This window comes from Andrena cerasifolii, chromosome 2 (assembly GCF_050908995.1).
Source record: "Andrena cerasifolii isolate SP2316 chromosome 2, iyAndCera1_principal, whole genome shotgun sequence".
NCBI classification, from domain to species: domain Eukaryota; kingdom Metazoa; phylum Arthropoda; class Insecta; order Hymenoptera; family Andrenidae; genus Andrena; species Andrena cerasifolii.
The window spans coordinates 26,518,098-26,534,933 of NC_135119.1; the positions used below are offsets into that span (position 1 = coordinate 26,518,098).

A 16,836-nucleotide genomic window follows, 5' to 3' on the forward strand; every position below is an offset into this window, starting at 1 on the left:
GCCGCTCTTGGTAGTTTTCTTGGGCCCCTAGACCGGGCCCTGCTCAGGATGTAATTATTTAAGAATAAGATCCAGTTTTCCTTTCTTTTTACAAAGCTCCTTTTTTGAGGGGTGCCAGGGCCCCTTGGCCCCCCTCTGTGTACGCCACTAGGCTCAACGTGAGCTAGAACAGCCAATGAACTGCTGCTTCTGGACTGCGAGGATTCGAAATCGACGTTAAGCTCGCATAACGAACATCGATAACCCGTCAAAGTCGTGGAACTCGTGGATGCGTACTTCGTGATACGGTCACGTGACCAGTGTCCGTTGTTTCGAAATAATTCAAATTTGTAAATAAATTCACGAATCCTCGCGATATAATTACGAGAGCGTGAAAACCGAGCTGGCAAAGTAAGACTGACAATTTTGTAAAATAAATCCATAAAACAGTGACATTACTTTTCGAAGTTATCAACCACTGACCGATAGATCGAGCTGAGAAAAAGCGTTAGAAGATCAGTAGCATTGGAAGTAGGTATTCCAAACCGTTTTCAGACATATTGTTTAAAGGAAATTTTCCAGTCCAGTAAAGAATTAAATGTATTCAGCACGCAAAAAATGCAACAAAAATTCTTTGTGGCGTTTACTTGCTGATAAATCAGTTTCTTAAGCACAGCTTTTTTACGTAATAATGTTGTTTATTTCTTCTTTGCATTAGAATGGATCAGTTAATGTGGACAACTCCGATTAAGAGCAAAAACAAATGCAATAGCTTGACGACGATGAGTCCCGTGATATATAAGACTCCTGTGAAGCAATATGAAACGAGTTCCAAGTGCACAAAGTATCAGAGTAACGTGAATTGCCTCGGTGTTCTTCCGACCCACATTACGCCGCCATCTGGCTTGACGAAGTTTATAGCGAGGAATCCGTTTGAAAGTGATTTGAATAATAGACTGCATCTATCTGTGATTAGCCCAACAGTATTTAATAAGGTAATTCCTCGAAGCAGGGTTGACTAACTGGTGGCTCGCGAGCCACCGGGGGCTCCTAGCCTTGCTGCTACGCTGAACGGCCCCTCTCCGTATCTATCAGACTCTGACGATCGCAGTGGATTCTTCCTTCTTTCCTTCTCTTTTCGACTCCGATCGTCAGAGTCCGGTAGGTATGGAGGGGGCCGTTCAGTGTGGCAGCAAGGCGGAGGTGCCCCCGGTGGCCCGCGAGACATCAGTTAGTCAACCCTGCCTTGAAGCATTCCTTTATTAATAGGTAATCTTTCTCTAAATCCTTAATGAAACGCAGGTTTCGAGTCCGTCTGAACATTCCCCTAACTTTACATGGAGCGTGGACGACCTGGCACTTATACAGCCAGCGAAAATAGAAGAATTCCCTGTGCAGATGCACTGCGTGGACCCAGAGACTGAGATTAAAACCCAGGCAGCCATCGATATGTTTTTCAAGAAGCATCAGATCATTCCCAGTCCTTGGGAAATAAGGAAGAAGGACAGTAGAATGAAGATCGAAGTGGACACTCCCATGCGAGCCTCCAGCGACTTGAATTCGGAGTCTCCCAAGTCGACGAAAGATGGTATTTGCTTTGGAAGTTAAACGACGCGTTTTCTGTATTTTACTTCGGAATTTTCCTCAGGTTGGAGTCAAACAGTATTATCGCTTCCGGCTGAATTGCCACAGCACGTGGAAGAAGTTTTGAAGCCTTATTTTACGTTCACTCAAGTAACTAAGTTAATATCTGGAAACAGTGGACGCTCGACTATTAATTTATTTCTAAGCTTCGATTGTTTCATTTGTAGGAACAGAACGTTGAAAGTAACGACGTGAACTCGAGTAATAACTCGTTGCGGAGGAAGCTGTTCTTTAATCACAATGACTGTTTAGAGGACGAAGACGAGTCCTCTGTTTGCCTGACGCCTGTAAAAATGAACGGCTCCTTGGTACTGTCTTCCAGTCCACCGCAAAGTGGAATGTTAGTTCATGGAACTCCCTTGAAGGTAAATAGGTCTTGTTTTTATATATAACTTCCTTTATTCCACTCGTATGAACGTGAAAGAATTTTAATGAGATCTCCTCCAGCAGACACCGAATAGAGGTAGCAATCACGATGTGTCTGAAATTGCCCCTGGAAATTTATCGCCTCCCAATATATCTCCTATACACAGCACAGTGAATAACATGTCCTGCGAAAGTGTGAGATCTCGAACTCGATCAGTCGCTCGATTAGAGTTCAGTACGGAAATGAGCGTAGATCAAACTAGTTTGCAGCATGAGGAGTACTTTGATAACCACTCTCTAGGTAACCATAACATCGATAGACTAATGCAAGCACAAAGGCACTGAAGTAACAATTAATATCTTTCAGACGAATCCCATGGCAAGGATAACGTGCAGGTGGCAGAAAATAAGATGGACATTTTTATGAATCTGGATACTAACTCTACGTGCGTTGAGACTGGTAACTTCATGCAAGCCACAGCTGTATCGAAAAGCTCAGACCACTTTGACCAGAATCTTGAGAGTAAAGCAGCAGGGTTTAATTCCAACCAAAATGGCACTGGCACGTTTAAACACTTAACCGAGTCCTGCAGAATGTACACGAACGAAAGTTGCATACTGCAACAAACCAATGGGACGTTAGGCATCTCCGACCAGCAAAGCGTATCCAATTTTGCTCAAGACACTGGTTACCAGACTTACAGCATGAGCAGCACGACAAACGTTACTGATAGTTACAACAGCACTCCGGTGAAGCAGAAAGCTTGCTGGGGAGATCGAATTATGTTAACCGATGAGGAATTTCGTCTGTCCGACTGGAAGGAGAACATGAAGAACATATTTAGTTCCACTCCTTCGAGATCGAATAGAGAAAGGGAGAACCATATACATTAGACAAGTTTTATCTGCGTAATATACAGTCGAAGGATGCATGCTACTTTTAAATAAAAAGTCTGAACGAATAACTACGAACTGCTTATCGTGAGTTTAGAAGAAATTCAATACGTATTACAACTTGTCCAGTTACGCCGTGTACAAGGAATTGTGTAATTGCATTTCAAACATTTGTATTATCCGTATAGGTTTTATATCTGCAATTGTAGATCGGCGTGCTGTCATGTTTTGTTTTTTAGTTAAAATTTATAGGGCGTAGATTTTAATACACAGTGGCGGACGAAAGAAATTTTACAACTTTTAAAATCGCATCACTTTTTTAGAATTGGTCCAAACGACATGATTTTTTTGAGAAGCTAGAAGGATTAGTTTGCTAAGTGACGTGTTTCGTCTTGAAAAAAAATGCAATTGATCGGAATAGCAACAAAAATAGTAAAGGTTGTTTCTTAAACTTTTTTTTCAGCCTGTAATAAAAATTCAAAAAACCCGTTTGTAGATTGAAGTAAGATGTATACATGCCTAAAATTTCATTAAAATATAAACGCTTAAAGATCGCAGAATAAGGTCGAAAATCGCTGATTTCGGGAATTTCCGTGATTCTCGACCTTATTCTGCGATCTTTAAGCGTTTATAGCTCAGAGCAACGTTAATCGATTTTAATGAAATTTTAGACATGTATACATCTTCAATCTACAAACGGTTTTTTTGAATTTTCATTACAGGCTCAAAAAAAAAGTTTAAAAAACAACCTTTACTATTTTTGTTGCTATTCCGATCAATTCCATTTTTTTTCAAAACGACGAAACACGTCACTTAGCAAAACTAATCCTTCTAGCTTCTCAAAAAACTCACGTCTTTTGGACCAATTCTAAAAAAGTTATGCGATTTTAAAAGTTGTAAACTTTCTTTCGTCCGCCACTGTACGTACAACTATGAATGTAAAAGACTGATGGTATTCAGTTCTTCACTGCCATGCGTAATCTGCAATATATATTCAGTGGTAATGGGTAAGAGTGTATCGTGTAACACGAGGAACTAAGTGGATTCTGCGATACACTGTCGAGAAGTATTTTTATATATTAGAAGACAGTACGAATACGTGAAATGTACTATCTTTCGTACTAGAGCTGTAGCTGATTCAATGAAAGAAAATGAAATTCATCGATAGAATTCAATATGACGAAGGACGTGTCAACTGTAAGTCAAGACACTTATAATAACTGTACATAGTCATCGAACGTCTGTGTTAATCATGAAGATCAAATATACATTTCATAATTGTGCTCGAAAATATCTTTCATTCGAATCTAAAGAGCCTCGACCGAAGCTAATCGACGAAAATCCATCGAGAATCATCGCCAAACGAATTCAATTGTTCTCGTAAATTCTGCAACCATTTAGGGAAAAGTACTCTTCAAAATTCCAAGTATTCCCGAATTCTATTCATTAATATTCCTATCGCTACTGTTCAGACAGGAAAAATTGTCCGGCTTTGATATGGAGGAGCGTCACGAGAAGTGCAAGTCTCAGAAGGACGAGAAATTGTATGTTCTGGAGATCTTCGTGGACTCGGTCAGCTTGTACACTGAGAAGTTGGACAGAGTCGACCCCACCTCACTCGGCGTCGACTTGAAATTCGCGGACATGCCATTATTTAGAATATTTCACACTGATTTCGGCTTAACAAAGCCTGACAGAGGGAAAGAGATGTCTCGCGAAGGTATCTTTCGCGTGGTCCACTTCAACGCAGGCAAGATATATGTGTTCACCGCCGTCCCTGGCAAGTTGGTGGAGAAGATGCGATCGAAGTCATTGTTGCTGGACGTGTACAGGATTAAGGATATCATAATATGCCCCGAAGAGGTGGTGAAGGATCCCCTGGGGAACTCCAGGATCCCTATGTCAGGCTGCCTCTGCGATCACGTGATGATGGCCAGTAACGACATTTATCATCTGCCCAGATCGTACCAGATCAAGAACATGTTCGGCCTCGTGGACGAGCAGTTAAAGCCGAACGGCTACATCACCTTATCCCTCCGGCTGACATGCTTCGGCACGTACGCGATGAACTCTTTCTCTACCCAGCAACAGAAGTTACTTTTCAAGAACAGCGGATCGTTCAACGAATTCCTGTGCACAAAAGTGCCATACAACGACGAGGATGATAGAAGAGCTGCAGAAGCGGGAGGCAGATACTGTTTACCCGACAAGGTATTCGAGGAGAGCGAGCTGGACACACCACCGAGGCCGGTGAATATCGCGGGCCTTGTGTTCATCTGCAGAGAGCTGGCGCTGAGGGACGGACGCCCTCCAGAAGTGATTCATCCCAATTACCCACTGAAAATACCATACGACGACATCGTAGAGAGGGAATTTGATGTTGAGAAAGCACGTCGCCAAGGTTTCGAGGACATAATTTCTGAGAGTCCTGAACTTGTCCTAGGGGAGGCCAGTTTTTCAAAACAGACTGGGTGCATTAATATTAGATGCCCTGGCAGCATTTGTTCAGGGAGCAAGTAGCGACTGCTGACTTCGTATAAACTCTCAAAGACTCAGTTCATAAATGTGGTAATATAGCAGGTTTCAGTAATAACTCTTATATACAGTTTGATTACAATTAATTAGTTATGCGTGTAAAAATGACGGAGTGAAAACACTCCATTGATAGAAGAGGATAGCTCGCGCCCATCCTCAAGCCTGGCGCACTGGGCGTCTTTTAACGCTCAAGTTAGTTCATGCCTTCCACCGCCACGCGTCGCTAACGTTTCTGTGCTCGTAAACCGAAGAAATACAATTTAATAATCTTTTTACAGCAATAAATAAGCTCTTTTACTATTGAAAATGGTCGCATAATAAACTACAGTGTCTCTACAAGTGACCGATGTCTTCGAATTGCAAATAAACAAATTAAATGCTTGTTCAGTAAATTGAACTATAGAAAAAAACGAATTAGCGGAGCGTGAAAATTAACTTATGTATTTTTAGAGCTGCATGTAAAAATGTAGACCTTTAACCACTTTGCTATAGAGTATTAGCAACCGTTTTGTTCATAATTAATTTATCAACAGTCCTTGGACACGCTTAGAATAAGTATGACGCCATTTTGAAACGTGCTCAAATTTTCCAATTAACTATAAAATTTCCAGAAATGATTCATGGTACTTTGGCAATTGTATCTGAAAATATAGACCTTTCATTACTGTTCTATATGATATTTGTGGTTACTTTATTTATAATCGATTAGTTATTAACAATTTATCCATGCTTCTATCTTCTGATGTATTTATTATTCCCATCGGGACTTTTAAGTAATTTACAGACCAAGTTACGCACTTTTAGAGTTGCATTCAGAAATATGTGTCTTCAGAAATCTTCAGCAGCAATGCTTCTCTACTTTAATTTTCAAAATTCTCAACGCTCGTTAGTGTAATGCACCGGCGGCTTCTAAAGATGTCGCGTGTATAGGCATTCCCTCTTGAATCGCGGTGTTTAGTCACTTTCCGTGGCGAGCCAAATACATAGAGTGGAGTGTGTGCTACGAGCGACCACTCCTTCCAATCATGAAATTTTTTCCACGGTACGTTTAACGAGCCCATCGTCTCTTTTACTTTCCCACCGAGCGTTCTTTCAGTTTTTAAATGCGTAAGCGTGCCGCAGCGGCGTCCGTTCGTGATATGTGCTTGTGATCAACGGGACGAGAAAGCGTAATTCCCCGGAGGTGAGTGGAAACGAGATGCCAGTCGGTGAGCGCGTATTTTGGGCGTTGACCGTTCATTCTACTCGCGATGAACCGTGAAACCTTCTCATCCTTGGCTTCGGTTTTTCAAACAAACGAGCATACTAATTAATAGGCGGTCGGGAATCGCTGAACGTTACGTGTTGCAGAAAATGTGGATCTGGATCTTGTTATTAACCCTCTCTGGCGGGAACGGCCAGTTCCCCCAGGATTCTGCGGAACCAACGCGCAGCCCGTGGAATCGGTTCGATGACAGGGAACAAACTGGCTTCGGATTACGGAATACTGATAGTATTATAATAAAAGAAGCGTGAGTTCTCCGAACAATAATAGAGTAAAGGTAGACTCTCACTGCGCCTTGCCTCGCCTCGGCTTATTTTATTCTTCCTATGCTTTTATTATGTATTTACACAATTTGACTCGCACCGCACCTCGCCTCGGCAGGACTCCGAGCCACGGATTCTTCCTCGAGAATATTTTGAGGAAGAGAGGCGAGGCGTAGTGTGAGTGGATGCAATGCCACTGGAAGAGGTTCTCTGAGTAACTGACCAAACACATGAACCGAGGCAAGCTCAGATAACTCAGGTATGGAAAAACTGAGGCGATGCAAGCGTAGATGTGAGTGTGAAAAGAAGTTGCGCCGAGGCGAGGTGTAGTGAGAGTTAAGGGTACTCTTTGGAGCTGTGGTAAAAACTAAATATAAGGGCGTCGATCGGGCGCTTGTATCGTTGGACATCTCTTAGTAAGCGTAGCTCTGAACGCTGCTTCGATGTAAACACTTCCATTGTAAAACTATAGAATGTGTTTCTACGCTTCGCTCTCATCGCCACTCTTAAGCTGGGAATCCACTGGGACGCTAAGCTATGCTATGCGATGCTATGTTTTAACGTAGCTTTTGGTGGAAACGGTTCCATAAGAATGTATTGAAGCTAATTTTTTTAAAACATAGCATCGCATATAGGGAATTCAATCCCAGGATCCTGGCTGTTTTTTGGATTCTAAAACTCCCGGGATTTAATACATCAAGTTATAACTTATCCCGAGAATTTCGAGAATTTTTAAAAACGTAAATTACTTTATGAGCAGCTGAAAAATACAAAAATGGAATCCAAAAAACAGCTGGGATCCCGGGATTACGATCCCGAGATTGAATTCCCTAATCGCATAGCATAGCTTAGCTTCCCAGTGAATTCCCGGCTTCACCGTTTATCGGAGCTCCAACGTAATCGTACCCTTAGCAAGTTCGATGCATTATGTTGCTAGAATCTACATATGGCTCATAGTCGAAGCGTTTGAAAGTACATTGAATTATCAGTGAAAGCGTCGTTGAGAAAATCATCGTAGAAAGATTTATGAGCATCTCACTGACTCGTTTCCTCTTTCTTTGTAGTACCTACTTCGTGGTGGCATCGCGAATGGTTAGACCGGGTCAAATCTACCGGCTAGCTGTGAACGTTTTGTACAGTCCGATACCAATGATGGTACGCGCGTCCATCCAAAGGAACGGCGTAGAGATCGGCGCGGACTACCAGGAAGTAAAGGAGAAGATACCGGAAACCCTGATGATGAGGATGCCATCTGCTTCTATTACAGGGGAATACAAGCTACGAGTGGAGGGGACGTACAACACTTTGACCGGCGGTCAGGCGTTCCTGAACGAAACTAAGCTTACGTTCTCTCAGAGATCAATGACTATCTTCATTCAGCTGGATAAGCCTGTGTATATGCAGGGAGAGACTGTGAGGTTCAGGACTATACCCATAGACACCGAACTCAGGGCGTTTAATAATCCCATTGACGTGTACATGTTAGACCCGCACAGGAGAATAATGAGACGTTGGCTGAGTAGACAGAGCAATTTGGGAACAGTGTCGTTGTCGTACCAGCTCTCCGATCAACCTGTGTTTGGAGAATGGATCATACAAGTGATAGCACAGAGCCAGGTGGAGGAGAAGACTTTCGTGCTAGAGGAATATTATCAGACACGGTTCGAAGTTAACGTAACGATGCCAGCGTTCTTCTTTGAGAATGATCCTTATATACATGGCACGGTCCAAGCAAATTACACTAGCGGCGCCCCGGTGAGAGGGAATCTGACTTTGAAAGCGAGTTTCAGAGCATTGGATAGAGGAAACGCGGAAGGGGTCTCGGATGTTGTGGAGAGATACTTCTACTTCGACGAGTATTACCCTTCGTGGTTGAAAGTGCCACTGCTGTACGACAATAAGGTTCCCGTGCTGAGGTTCTTTAACGGAACGTATCGTTTTCGATATCCAATGGCGGAGTTGTTAAACTCTGTGCCTTCCGGGAACGGAGTGGAGGTCACTGTGGTTGCCACCGTCGGAGAGAGATTCTTGGAGGAAATAATTACAGGATATTCGACATTCCGAATTTATAACTCTACCACGAAAGTGCGATTCCTGGGTGGTACTCCGCAAGTCTTCAAGCCAGCGATGCCATTCTCTTTGAATTTAGTGGCATCTTTCCACGACGACTCTGGGTTGCGACTATCGCAATTAATGGGAGCGATAATGGAAATACGTGCGGATATTGACATGAGAACAGGTGGTCGCAGAACCATGGAGACTCAGTACCTGAAAGCTTCCACTGAGAACGAGGGCATATGGTCTACAACCATCGATCTAAGAAAGCAACTCGGGCTTGAACATAATTCAGATCAAGCTCAACAAATTCTAGACGATATCTCTTCGATGAAAGTTTATGCGTTCTTCACTGACGGAGAAGGATCCAGAACGCACACCGAGCTGTTACTACTGGCCCACGAGTCTCCGCATCAGAAGCATGTGAAGATCTCAACGTCTACGCAGAAGCCTAAAGTCGGGGAATACATGGTATTCCATGTTCAAACAAACTTCTATATCGATACATTCGAGTACATCATCATGGCAAAGGGCAGTATCCTTTTAACCGGGCAAGATACCATGCAACATAACATTAAAACATTCGCTGTTCCCCTCAGCGCAGAAATGGCTCCCGTCGCCACCATCCTGGTGTATCACATCGCGCAGCATGGTCACGTCGTAGCAGATTCTCTAACGTTCTCCGTGAATGGTATTTCCCGCAACAACTTCACCATATTCATTAACAATAAGAAAGCCAGGACTGGGGAGAATGTTGAAATAGCTGTTTACGGAGAACCGGGTGCCTACGTTGCGCTCTCAGGCATAGATCGATCCTTCTTCGCTATGCAAGCTGGGAACGAGTTGACGTACTCTAACGTCATATCAAAAATGGCACACTTCGACGAACAAACGAATGGTACTCATGCCCACACTTGGTTGTATCACAACGGAGACCCGGACGAGGTGGTCTACTTCCCTTCGTCGACGTTCGGCATCGATGCCAACAGAACGTTCGAGTATATCGGCTTAATAGTTTTCACGGATGCATTTGTCCATCGGAGGCCCGATAACTGCAACAACACTCAGGGGTACAGAGAGTGCCTCTCTGGGAAATGCTACAGAACAGACAAAACCTGCGACGGGGTAATCGACTGCGAAGATGGCACGGACGAAGCAGCTTGCGAGTACAGAAATACCACTGACATTACGTTTTTTAGGAAGTGGCGATCCAATAGGATACAGAGGCAATACGAGAACGTCTGGCTGTGGAAAGACATCAACATCGGCCCTCACGGTAGGCATATTTTCAACATAGACGTGCCCCGGAGGCCGGTTCACTGGATGGTTACAGCGTTCAGTATGTCTCCGAGCAAAGGGTTTGGTATGCTACCGAAAGCTATAGAATACATGGGCGTCCTACCGTTTTACATAAACGTCGAGATGCCTACGCACAGCAAGCAAGGGGAACAGATCGGCATCCGAGTTTCTGTTTTCAATTATCTGCGCAACAACATAGAAGCCGTTGTAGTCCTGACTGGCTCCAAGGATTATAAGTTCGTGCACGTCGAAGACAACGGCATTGTCCAGTCTTACAAGCCTCGTACATCGTTCGGCGAGCACCAGTTCTTCATTTGGATCCCCGCGCAGGACGCTGCTATCGTTTACTTACCGATCGTGCCGGTGCGACTCGGAGACATCAAGGTGCACATCTACGCCACGACAGTCATTGGAAAGGACTCGGTCACGCGAGACTTGCGCGTGGAGGCTGACGGTGTTCCTCAGTATCGGCATCAGTCTATCCTGCTGGATCTCAGCAATCGTGCCTACGTATTCCAGTACATGCACGTCAACATCACGGAAACTCCGATCATCCCTTACGACGAGAATCGCTATTACGTGTTCGGCTCGAACAAGGCGGTGATAAGCTTAGTCGGAGACGTGGTCGGGCCGATTTTCCCGACGATGCCAGTGAACGCCACCAGTCTCATAAGTCTTCCTATGGACAGCGCCGAGCAGAACATGTTCAGCTTCGCGGCCAACTTGTACACGACGCTGTACATGCGTTTGCTGAACCAGCGTAACAGGACGCAGGAGAAGGAGAGCTTTTACTACATGAATATTGGCTATCAGCGGCAACTGTCGTTCATGAATCGTGACGGATCGTTCAGTTTATTCCGCAGCGATTGGAATCAGTCTGCGTCCAGCGTTTGGTTGACAGCGTACTGCGCACGTGTCTTGCAGGAGGCACGCTTCTACGAGTGGGAGAACTATTTGTACGTAGATCCGGATGTGATAGCGCAGTCTGTGTCTTGGCTACTGAAACACCAGATGCCTGACGGCTCGTTCTACGAGATTACTTGGCTGCCCGATCGAAAGATGAACAGCTCCCTGAATTACGAGAGCGACGTGATTGTACACAGAAATATAAGTCTTACAGCTCACGTTTTAATTACCTTGCAGAGCGTAAAGGACTTGCCGGAGGGTTTGGGAACCCAGGTCGCTGTGAGCGCTGCGAATGCAGTTAAGTGGTTGGAAAGGAATCTGAATCTTTTGGAGGACCGCGGTAAGCCCTATGAAATAGCGATAGTGTCTTACGCTTTGCTCTTGGCGAAAGCTTCCATCGCTGGGCAGGCTTTCAACATTTTGGAGAGACATGCCCGCAGAGAAGGAGGCCTGACTTATTGGGGCAGGGAGAAGGTGCCTCTTCCTCCGTACAAGCTGGAGAACCAGAAGCCGTTCCTTCTTCCACGTTTGCCGTACACCTATGATTCTGAGAATATCGAAACCACTGCGTATGCTCTTCTAGTGCATGTTGCGAGGCAGGAAATAATGATCGAACCTATAGTGAAGTGGCTGAATGCGCAGAGGTTGACGGATGGCGGTTGGGCGTCGACGCAGGACACTGCTTGGGCGATGAAGGCTTTGATGGATTACACGGTCAGGTCAAGAATCCGGGACGTAAGTTCGTTGACTGTCACCGTAGAAGCTACGGCTCTACCTGGGCAAACAAAGACATTGCTCGTGAACGAGAAGAATCTGGCAAGGCTTCAAACGATAGAGGTACAGTTCGTAATCGAACACCTAAATTCAGAGAGGGGCAAACAATTATTTTGAAGAAAAATTTGACTTCGAATAAAAGACAAATTTTATTTCGAAACTCAGCGAATATAAGTAACCCAGAGTTAGTTTTTATTTGAAGCGCCACGAATAATTTTTTTATTCAACAGGAATTCATCCGGCGGTCACAGATAAATTTTTCATTCCACGGGAATTCATCCGAAGCTTCGAATAATTTTCTGATATGATTATGAAAGTGGTACCAATGGATTCCTTGCATTCTTCCGATTAAATTGACAAAAAATTATTTAAGTCGGACTACTTTTAACGAAACGGGCGTTCAAGCCTAAAAATTAATTTTATGCGTAATATCGTTAATTATAGTTGAAATTTTGTCAGGTTTGGTATCATTTTCATCGGGAAAGCACAAGGAATACAGTGGTGTCACTTTCATATTGACACGACGAGAAATAAAGAAATCCCGTTTCTGCGCGGAGCAATGAGGTTTTACCCGGAGCACGGAAAATTATTACTGCTCCACTGCTGCAAATCATTTTTTATTATTTGAATTTTCTTTCATTTTATAAGAGCAGACGAATGAAAAGTTTTTAATAAATATCAATTCTCAATTTTTGCCGCGCAGCCAGGTGTTAAGGAGCCATAGTATTTTCTTTGCCCGAATATTAAGCATTCTTTATGAATTTTTTCTGTATGAAAATGAAAAGCTAGTAAAATCGGGTTAGCTGCAAATGAAAGAGCACTGTTTGAAAGTATTAAAAGAATTTTTATTTAAAAAAAGCACCATGAAGAGGAGCTGGAGCAAGTATTTTGGAGGAGCAAATAAAAAATTAGTCTGCTCCAATCCCCTGGTTTAGACGGGTGAACGATGCAATGTCGCTCGGCTCGAGAAACACAAATGAAAATGAGAAATTTATTCGAAGCTTCGGATGAATTCCCGTCGAATGGAAAAATTATCTGTGGCCGTGGGATGAATTGCCGTGGAATAAAAAAATTATTCGTGGCCGTCGGATGAATTCCCGTCGAATAAAGAAATTATTTGTGGCGCTTCAAATAGAAACTAACTCTGAGTTATTTATATTTGACGACAAATACAGATAAAGTCTCTTTTATTTGATAAGTTATTTATATTATTTTTTATTTAAATAATGCCCATCTCTGCTGTAAATGGCAATTGTATGAAATGAATTCGCATTCTTTCGTTACTGTCAGATACCAGAAGCATGGGGGACGGTGAAAGTACAGGCGAAAGGTGCTGGATATGCAATTCTGCAGATGTCCGTACAATACAACGTAGACATTCCTAAATTCCAAACCCAGCCACCGGTCAAGTCCTTTGACCTGGTCACCAGAGCGAACTTCCACGGCAGAAATCAGTCTCACATTTCCTACCTCAGTTGTCAGAGGTAAGAACATTTCTATGCAAACGTCTGCCCGTTCTTTTAATCCCTACTCCAACCAAATCTACGTATTTCCTTCGCAGGTGGATAAACACAAATGAATCGTCTCGCTCTGGAATGGCAGTGCTGGACGTAGCGATACCAACGGGTTATATAATCCAGCAGCAGACCCTGGACAGATATATCCTCTCGAAGCAAGTGAGGAACCTTCAGAGAGCACGCTTCCAAGAGAAGAAGGTTCTCTTTTACTTCGATTACCTGGATCAGGAGGAAACGTGCGTGAATTTCACTATTGAGAGATGGTTCCCAGTTGCGAACATGTCTCGGTACCTACCGATCAGGGTCTACGATTACTACGCACCAGGTACTTAAATATAATTTCGTTCGAAGTCACCCTGACTCGCACGTGGGTCAGGGGCACGACTGTGGTGAAATTTAATTCGTAACACTTTGCTTCACAGAGCGCTTCAACGAAACGATATTCGACGCTCTGCCCACGTACACGCTAAACATTTGCGAAGTTTGCGGCAGCTCCCAGTGCCCGTACTGTCCAATCTACAACACTGCCGCGTTGCTGGCCACCCCGCCGGGTTTCCTGCTCGCTGTGTCTCTGCTGGTGGTCGTGACGCGATACTTTCGAACACAGGAGTTCAGCGTAGGTTAATTCATCGACATTCCACTGGTAAAAGTTTGTAAAACGAGTGAAATGGGTGAACGTTTCTGGACCATACGTTTTACTCGACATTTGCCATGCTACTTTGGATCTTAATTCTACGATGCCGTCCATAACTCTATTAAGGAATTTCGTTGGTCGACGAAACATTATATAGAACGAATGAAATACTTTGGTGCAAAGCTGAAACTGTAGCTGCGCGGTACGCAGATGTGCATTATCGGATGACGAAGTTTCCAAAGTTCCAGCTGCTTCTACTTTTCCTTCTTCTGGTTTTAAATTTTTTTTATCGTAGGTCTAACATTTTATCGGCCTAGTTACTAGAGAGAAATACTTTCTGCCGTCCATTTGTATAGCGAAAATGTTATATATAGCGCACAAATATTGTAGAATATTTTTATACATCCCTTTAACAAAAGCATTCGATATTTTATGTAATTTAATACATATCCGCGTGTATATTCACGTTGTTGATCGATCATTGATGTTTTCACCGTTTCGTGCCTATACAGGGTGCCCGGTAAATCGTTGTACACCGACAAGCAGGTGATTCCTTATACAAAAAAAAATAAGTAAAAAATATAGAATAAAGCTTCTCGATTGCTGGCCCAATTTCCGAGAAAAATCGCTGAACATGAATTTACAATGCTATGGGTTTAAGTTAAATCAGCCCAATGCAATGCTTCATTGGTAAGCTTGATATACATTTATTATATAAAATAATACGGAGCAGTTACTTGCAATAATAAATAGTATTTGTAAAGTCAAACCCTACGTGGGATCCAGTACGTAAAACTAAACGTCCACTCGATCACTCTTGATTCGAAAAGATTAAATTATTAGTTGAAATTAACTTCTATTTGAATTGATTCGGTTAAAATTTTTAGTTGGAGTAGCTCAATTTTAGTAAATTTAGTTGAAATTAACTTCGATTTTAATTGATTACATTAAAAATTTACCGATTTCTATACTACGATATCGTCATTAAATAATATTATATAACATAATTTAAAGTAACACTTAATCAAAAATAAAATTCCCGGAAACTAGGCGACCAATCGAAAAATTTATTCTATATTTTTCACCTATTTTTTTTTTATAACGAATCACCTCCTTGTTCGGACACTCTGCATAGTTAAAAGTTCAGAACCGTTTTATGTAGTCAGAGCAATGTGTTCTAGGAGGCAAAGAATCTCAAGTACAAATGAACCTTAGGCAAGCTGCGCGCAGAAATGAAGTGTTATGGCGTAAGACATGGCAGTGTTTGATTACGCAGAAATTCCATTCCTTTGTGTACATTAATTTTACCAGTGGATCACGACTGTCGCATTAATACGGCAGAATATGATATACGTCGCTTCGTATGCCACGCCAGCCGCTATTCCGCTTCAGCGCGCGTCTTGCCTCAGTCGAGATCGAGTTTCTCGCGATAAGTGTGTCACACCAAAAACAAAGGAAAGATTTTTGCAGGGGTTGAAAACGGTTATGATTTCGGTTTCGATTCTCGTAAGAATCGAAATAATCTTGAAACCGTAACGAGCTGAGAGCATATAAACATGGAGGAAGCATGCAATGGGCGAAAATGTAGACGGCGGTAGAACGAGAAAAATATACATGGGGGACACCCTCTCTCTTTCTAACATCAAGAAAAAAAACACTGTCGCCCCTGGCGCTAAACGGAGAGAGGGTGTCCCGCAAATGTAAAAATATACATATATTTTTCTCTTTTTACCAACGTCTACATTTTCGCTGATTGCATGCTTCCGCCATGTTTACATACTCTAAGGTAACGAGTGAAAAAGGTTATGGCCAATATCGGTTTCGGTTCCGGTTCTACAGAACCGTTAAGATGCTATTTCATGCTGACGCTCAACGCTCGTTTTGATCGTCAAAACCAGTCACGTGATCGGTCCACGGAACTTTCAGCGTCGAAGCTCATTTTGAGCGTCAAAACCAATCACGTGACTGACGCTCAACCGAGGAACGAGCGTGTCAGCGTGAACGAGCGTCAGACGGAAAAGCTAAACTCTGTTTACGGTGACGCTGAAAGTCACGTGGACCGATGACTAGTTTTGACGCTCAAAACGAGCGTCAAGCGTCAGCATGAAATCGATGTAGTCAGAAATTTCGGTTCCTTATAAGAGTTATTCAAAATATCGGTTCTTCAGAACTGTTTCAGTCAGAACAGATATAGAACAGTTCGAAACAGTTATTTTCGGAACCGTTTCAACCCCTGATTTTTATAGCTCGTAGCAGTAACGAATATTTACAGGAACGATTTCACGATAGCTCTTATCATACTACTCATTCAAAAGCAACACGCCGTTGTGTACGTTAAATTATTCGTAACTTTATTAAGCTTGTAAAAAAGTCTGATTCTCGATCCGTCCGAAGATATATTTAAAGAGAGCAGCACTTAACGCGTGTTGAACATATTTTTAAGTTTTATAACCTTTATACGAATAAACAATAAAAAGACAAAATATACTTTAACCATCTCTTGTTCACTCGATAAACCACCATTTTACATTTCAAAACGTAGCAGGGTACGAAGGAAAATGAAAGGACAGACCGAAAGTGGCCTAAATCTGTCGAGGTTAAGACTTTCAGCATTGAACACCATACACAGTGCGGGACGCTTCAGTTGCCACCCTCTCCACGTGCTCTTCAAACGCCCATAGGCGGTCTCCGCACGCGCTGTGCAAA

General features: G+C 42.9%; 2 protein-coding genes across 4 annotated transcripts; both read left to right on the top strand.

Annotated features, from left to right (window-relative positions):
• The first annotated feature begins 253 nt into the window (after positions 1 to 253).
• Positions 254 to 4,166, top strand: Bora (aurora kinase A activator-like protein bora). 3 transcript variants are annotated; one of them, XM_076830987.1, is made up of 7 exons: positions 254 to 514; positions 698 to 974; positions 1,282 to 1,567; positions 1,628 to 1,713; positions 1,791 to 1,988; positions 2,071 to 2,290; positions 2,357 to 4,166. In XM_076830987.1, the coding sequence occupies exons 2-7, from the start codon at positions 699 to 701 to the stop codon at positions 2,881 to 2,883; spliced, it is 1,593 nt and encodes a 530-aa protein (XP_076687102.1). In that variant the 5' UTR covers positions 254 to 514; position 698; the 3' UTR covers positions 2,884 to 4,166. The 3 variants fall into 3 exon arrangements, with proteins under 3 accessions (XP_076687102.1, XP_076687101.1, XP_076687099.1); XM_076830986.1 differs by having other exon boundaries at positions 254 to 510; XM_076830984.1 differs by having other exon boundaries at positions 255 to 615; positions 2,074 to 2,290.
• Positions 4,167 to 6,377: 2,211 nt separating this feature from the next.
• Positions 6,378 to 16,623, top strand: Mcr (macroglobulin complement-related). Its single transcript, XM_076830906.1, has 6 exons — positions 6,378 to 6,601; positions 6,769 to 6,929; positions 8,010 to 12,042; positions 13,270 to 13,463; positions 13,541 to 13,821; positions 13,919 to 16,623. The coding sequence occupies exons 2-6, from the start codon at positions 6,772 to 6,774 to the stop codon at positions 14,119 to 14,121; spliced, it is 4,869 nt and encodes a 1,622-aa protein (XP_076687021.1). The 5' UTR covers positions 6,378 to 6,601; positions 6,769 to 6,771; the 3' UTR covers positions 14,122 to 16,623.
• Positions 16,624 to 16,836: the final 213 nt, after the last annotated feature.

Excerpts from the sequence above, each read along its gene's own strand:
- Bora (XM_076830984.1), top strand. The coding sequence starts at position 578 with ATGTATTCAGCACGCAAAAAATGCAACAAAAATTCTTT. Across the intron at positions 1,568-1,627 it reads TCCCAAGTCGACGAAAGATG|GTTGGAGTCAAACAGTATTA; the intron begins GTATTTGCTTTG and ends AATTTTCCTCAG. Across the intron at positions 1,989-2,073 it reads TTCATGGAACTCCCTTGAAG|ACACCGAATAGAGGTAGCAA; the intron begins GTAAATAGGTCT and ends CTCCTCCAGCAG.
- Mcr (XM_076830906.1), top strand. The coding sequence starts at position 6,772 with ATGTGGATCTGGATCTTGTTATTAACCCTCTCTGGCGGGAACGGCCAG. Across the intron at positions 6,930-8,009 it reads AGTATTATAATAAAAGAAGC|TACCTACTTCGTGGTGGCAT; the intron begins GTGAGTTCTCCG and ends CTTTCTTTGTAG. Across the intron at positions 12,043-13,269 it reads CAAGGCTTCAAACGATAGAG|ATACCAGAAGCATGGGGGAC; the intron begins GTACAGTTCGTA and ends CGTTACTGTCAG.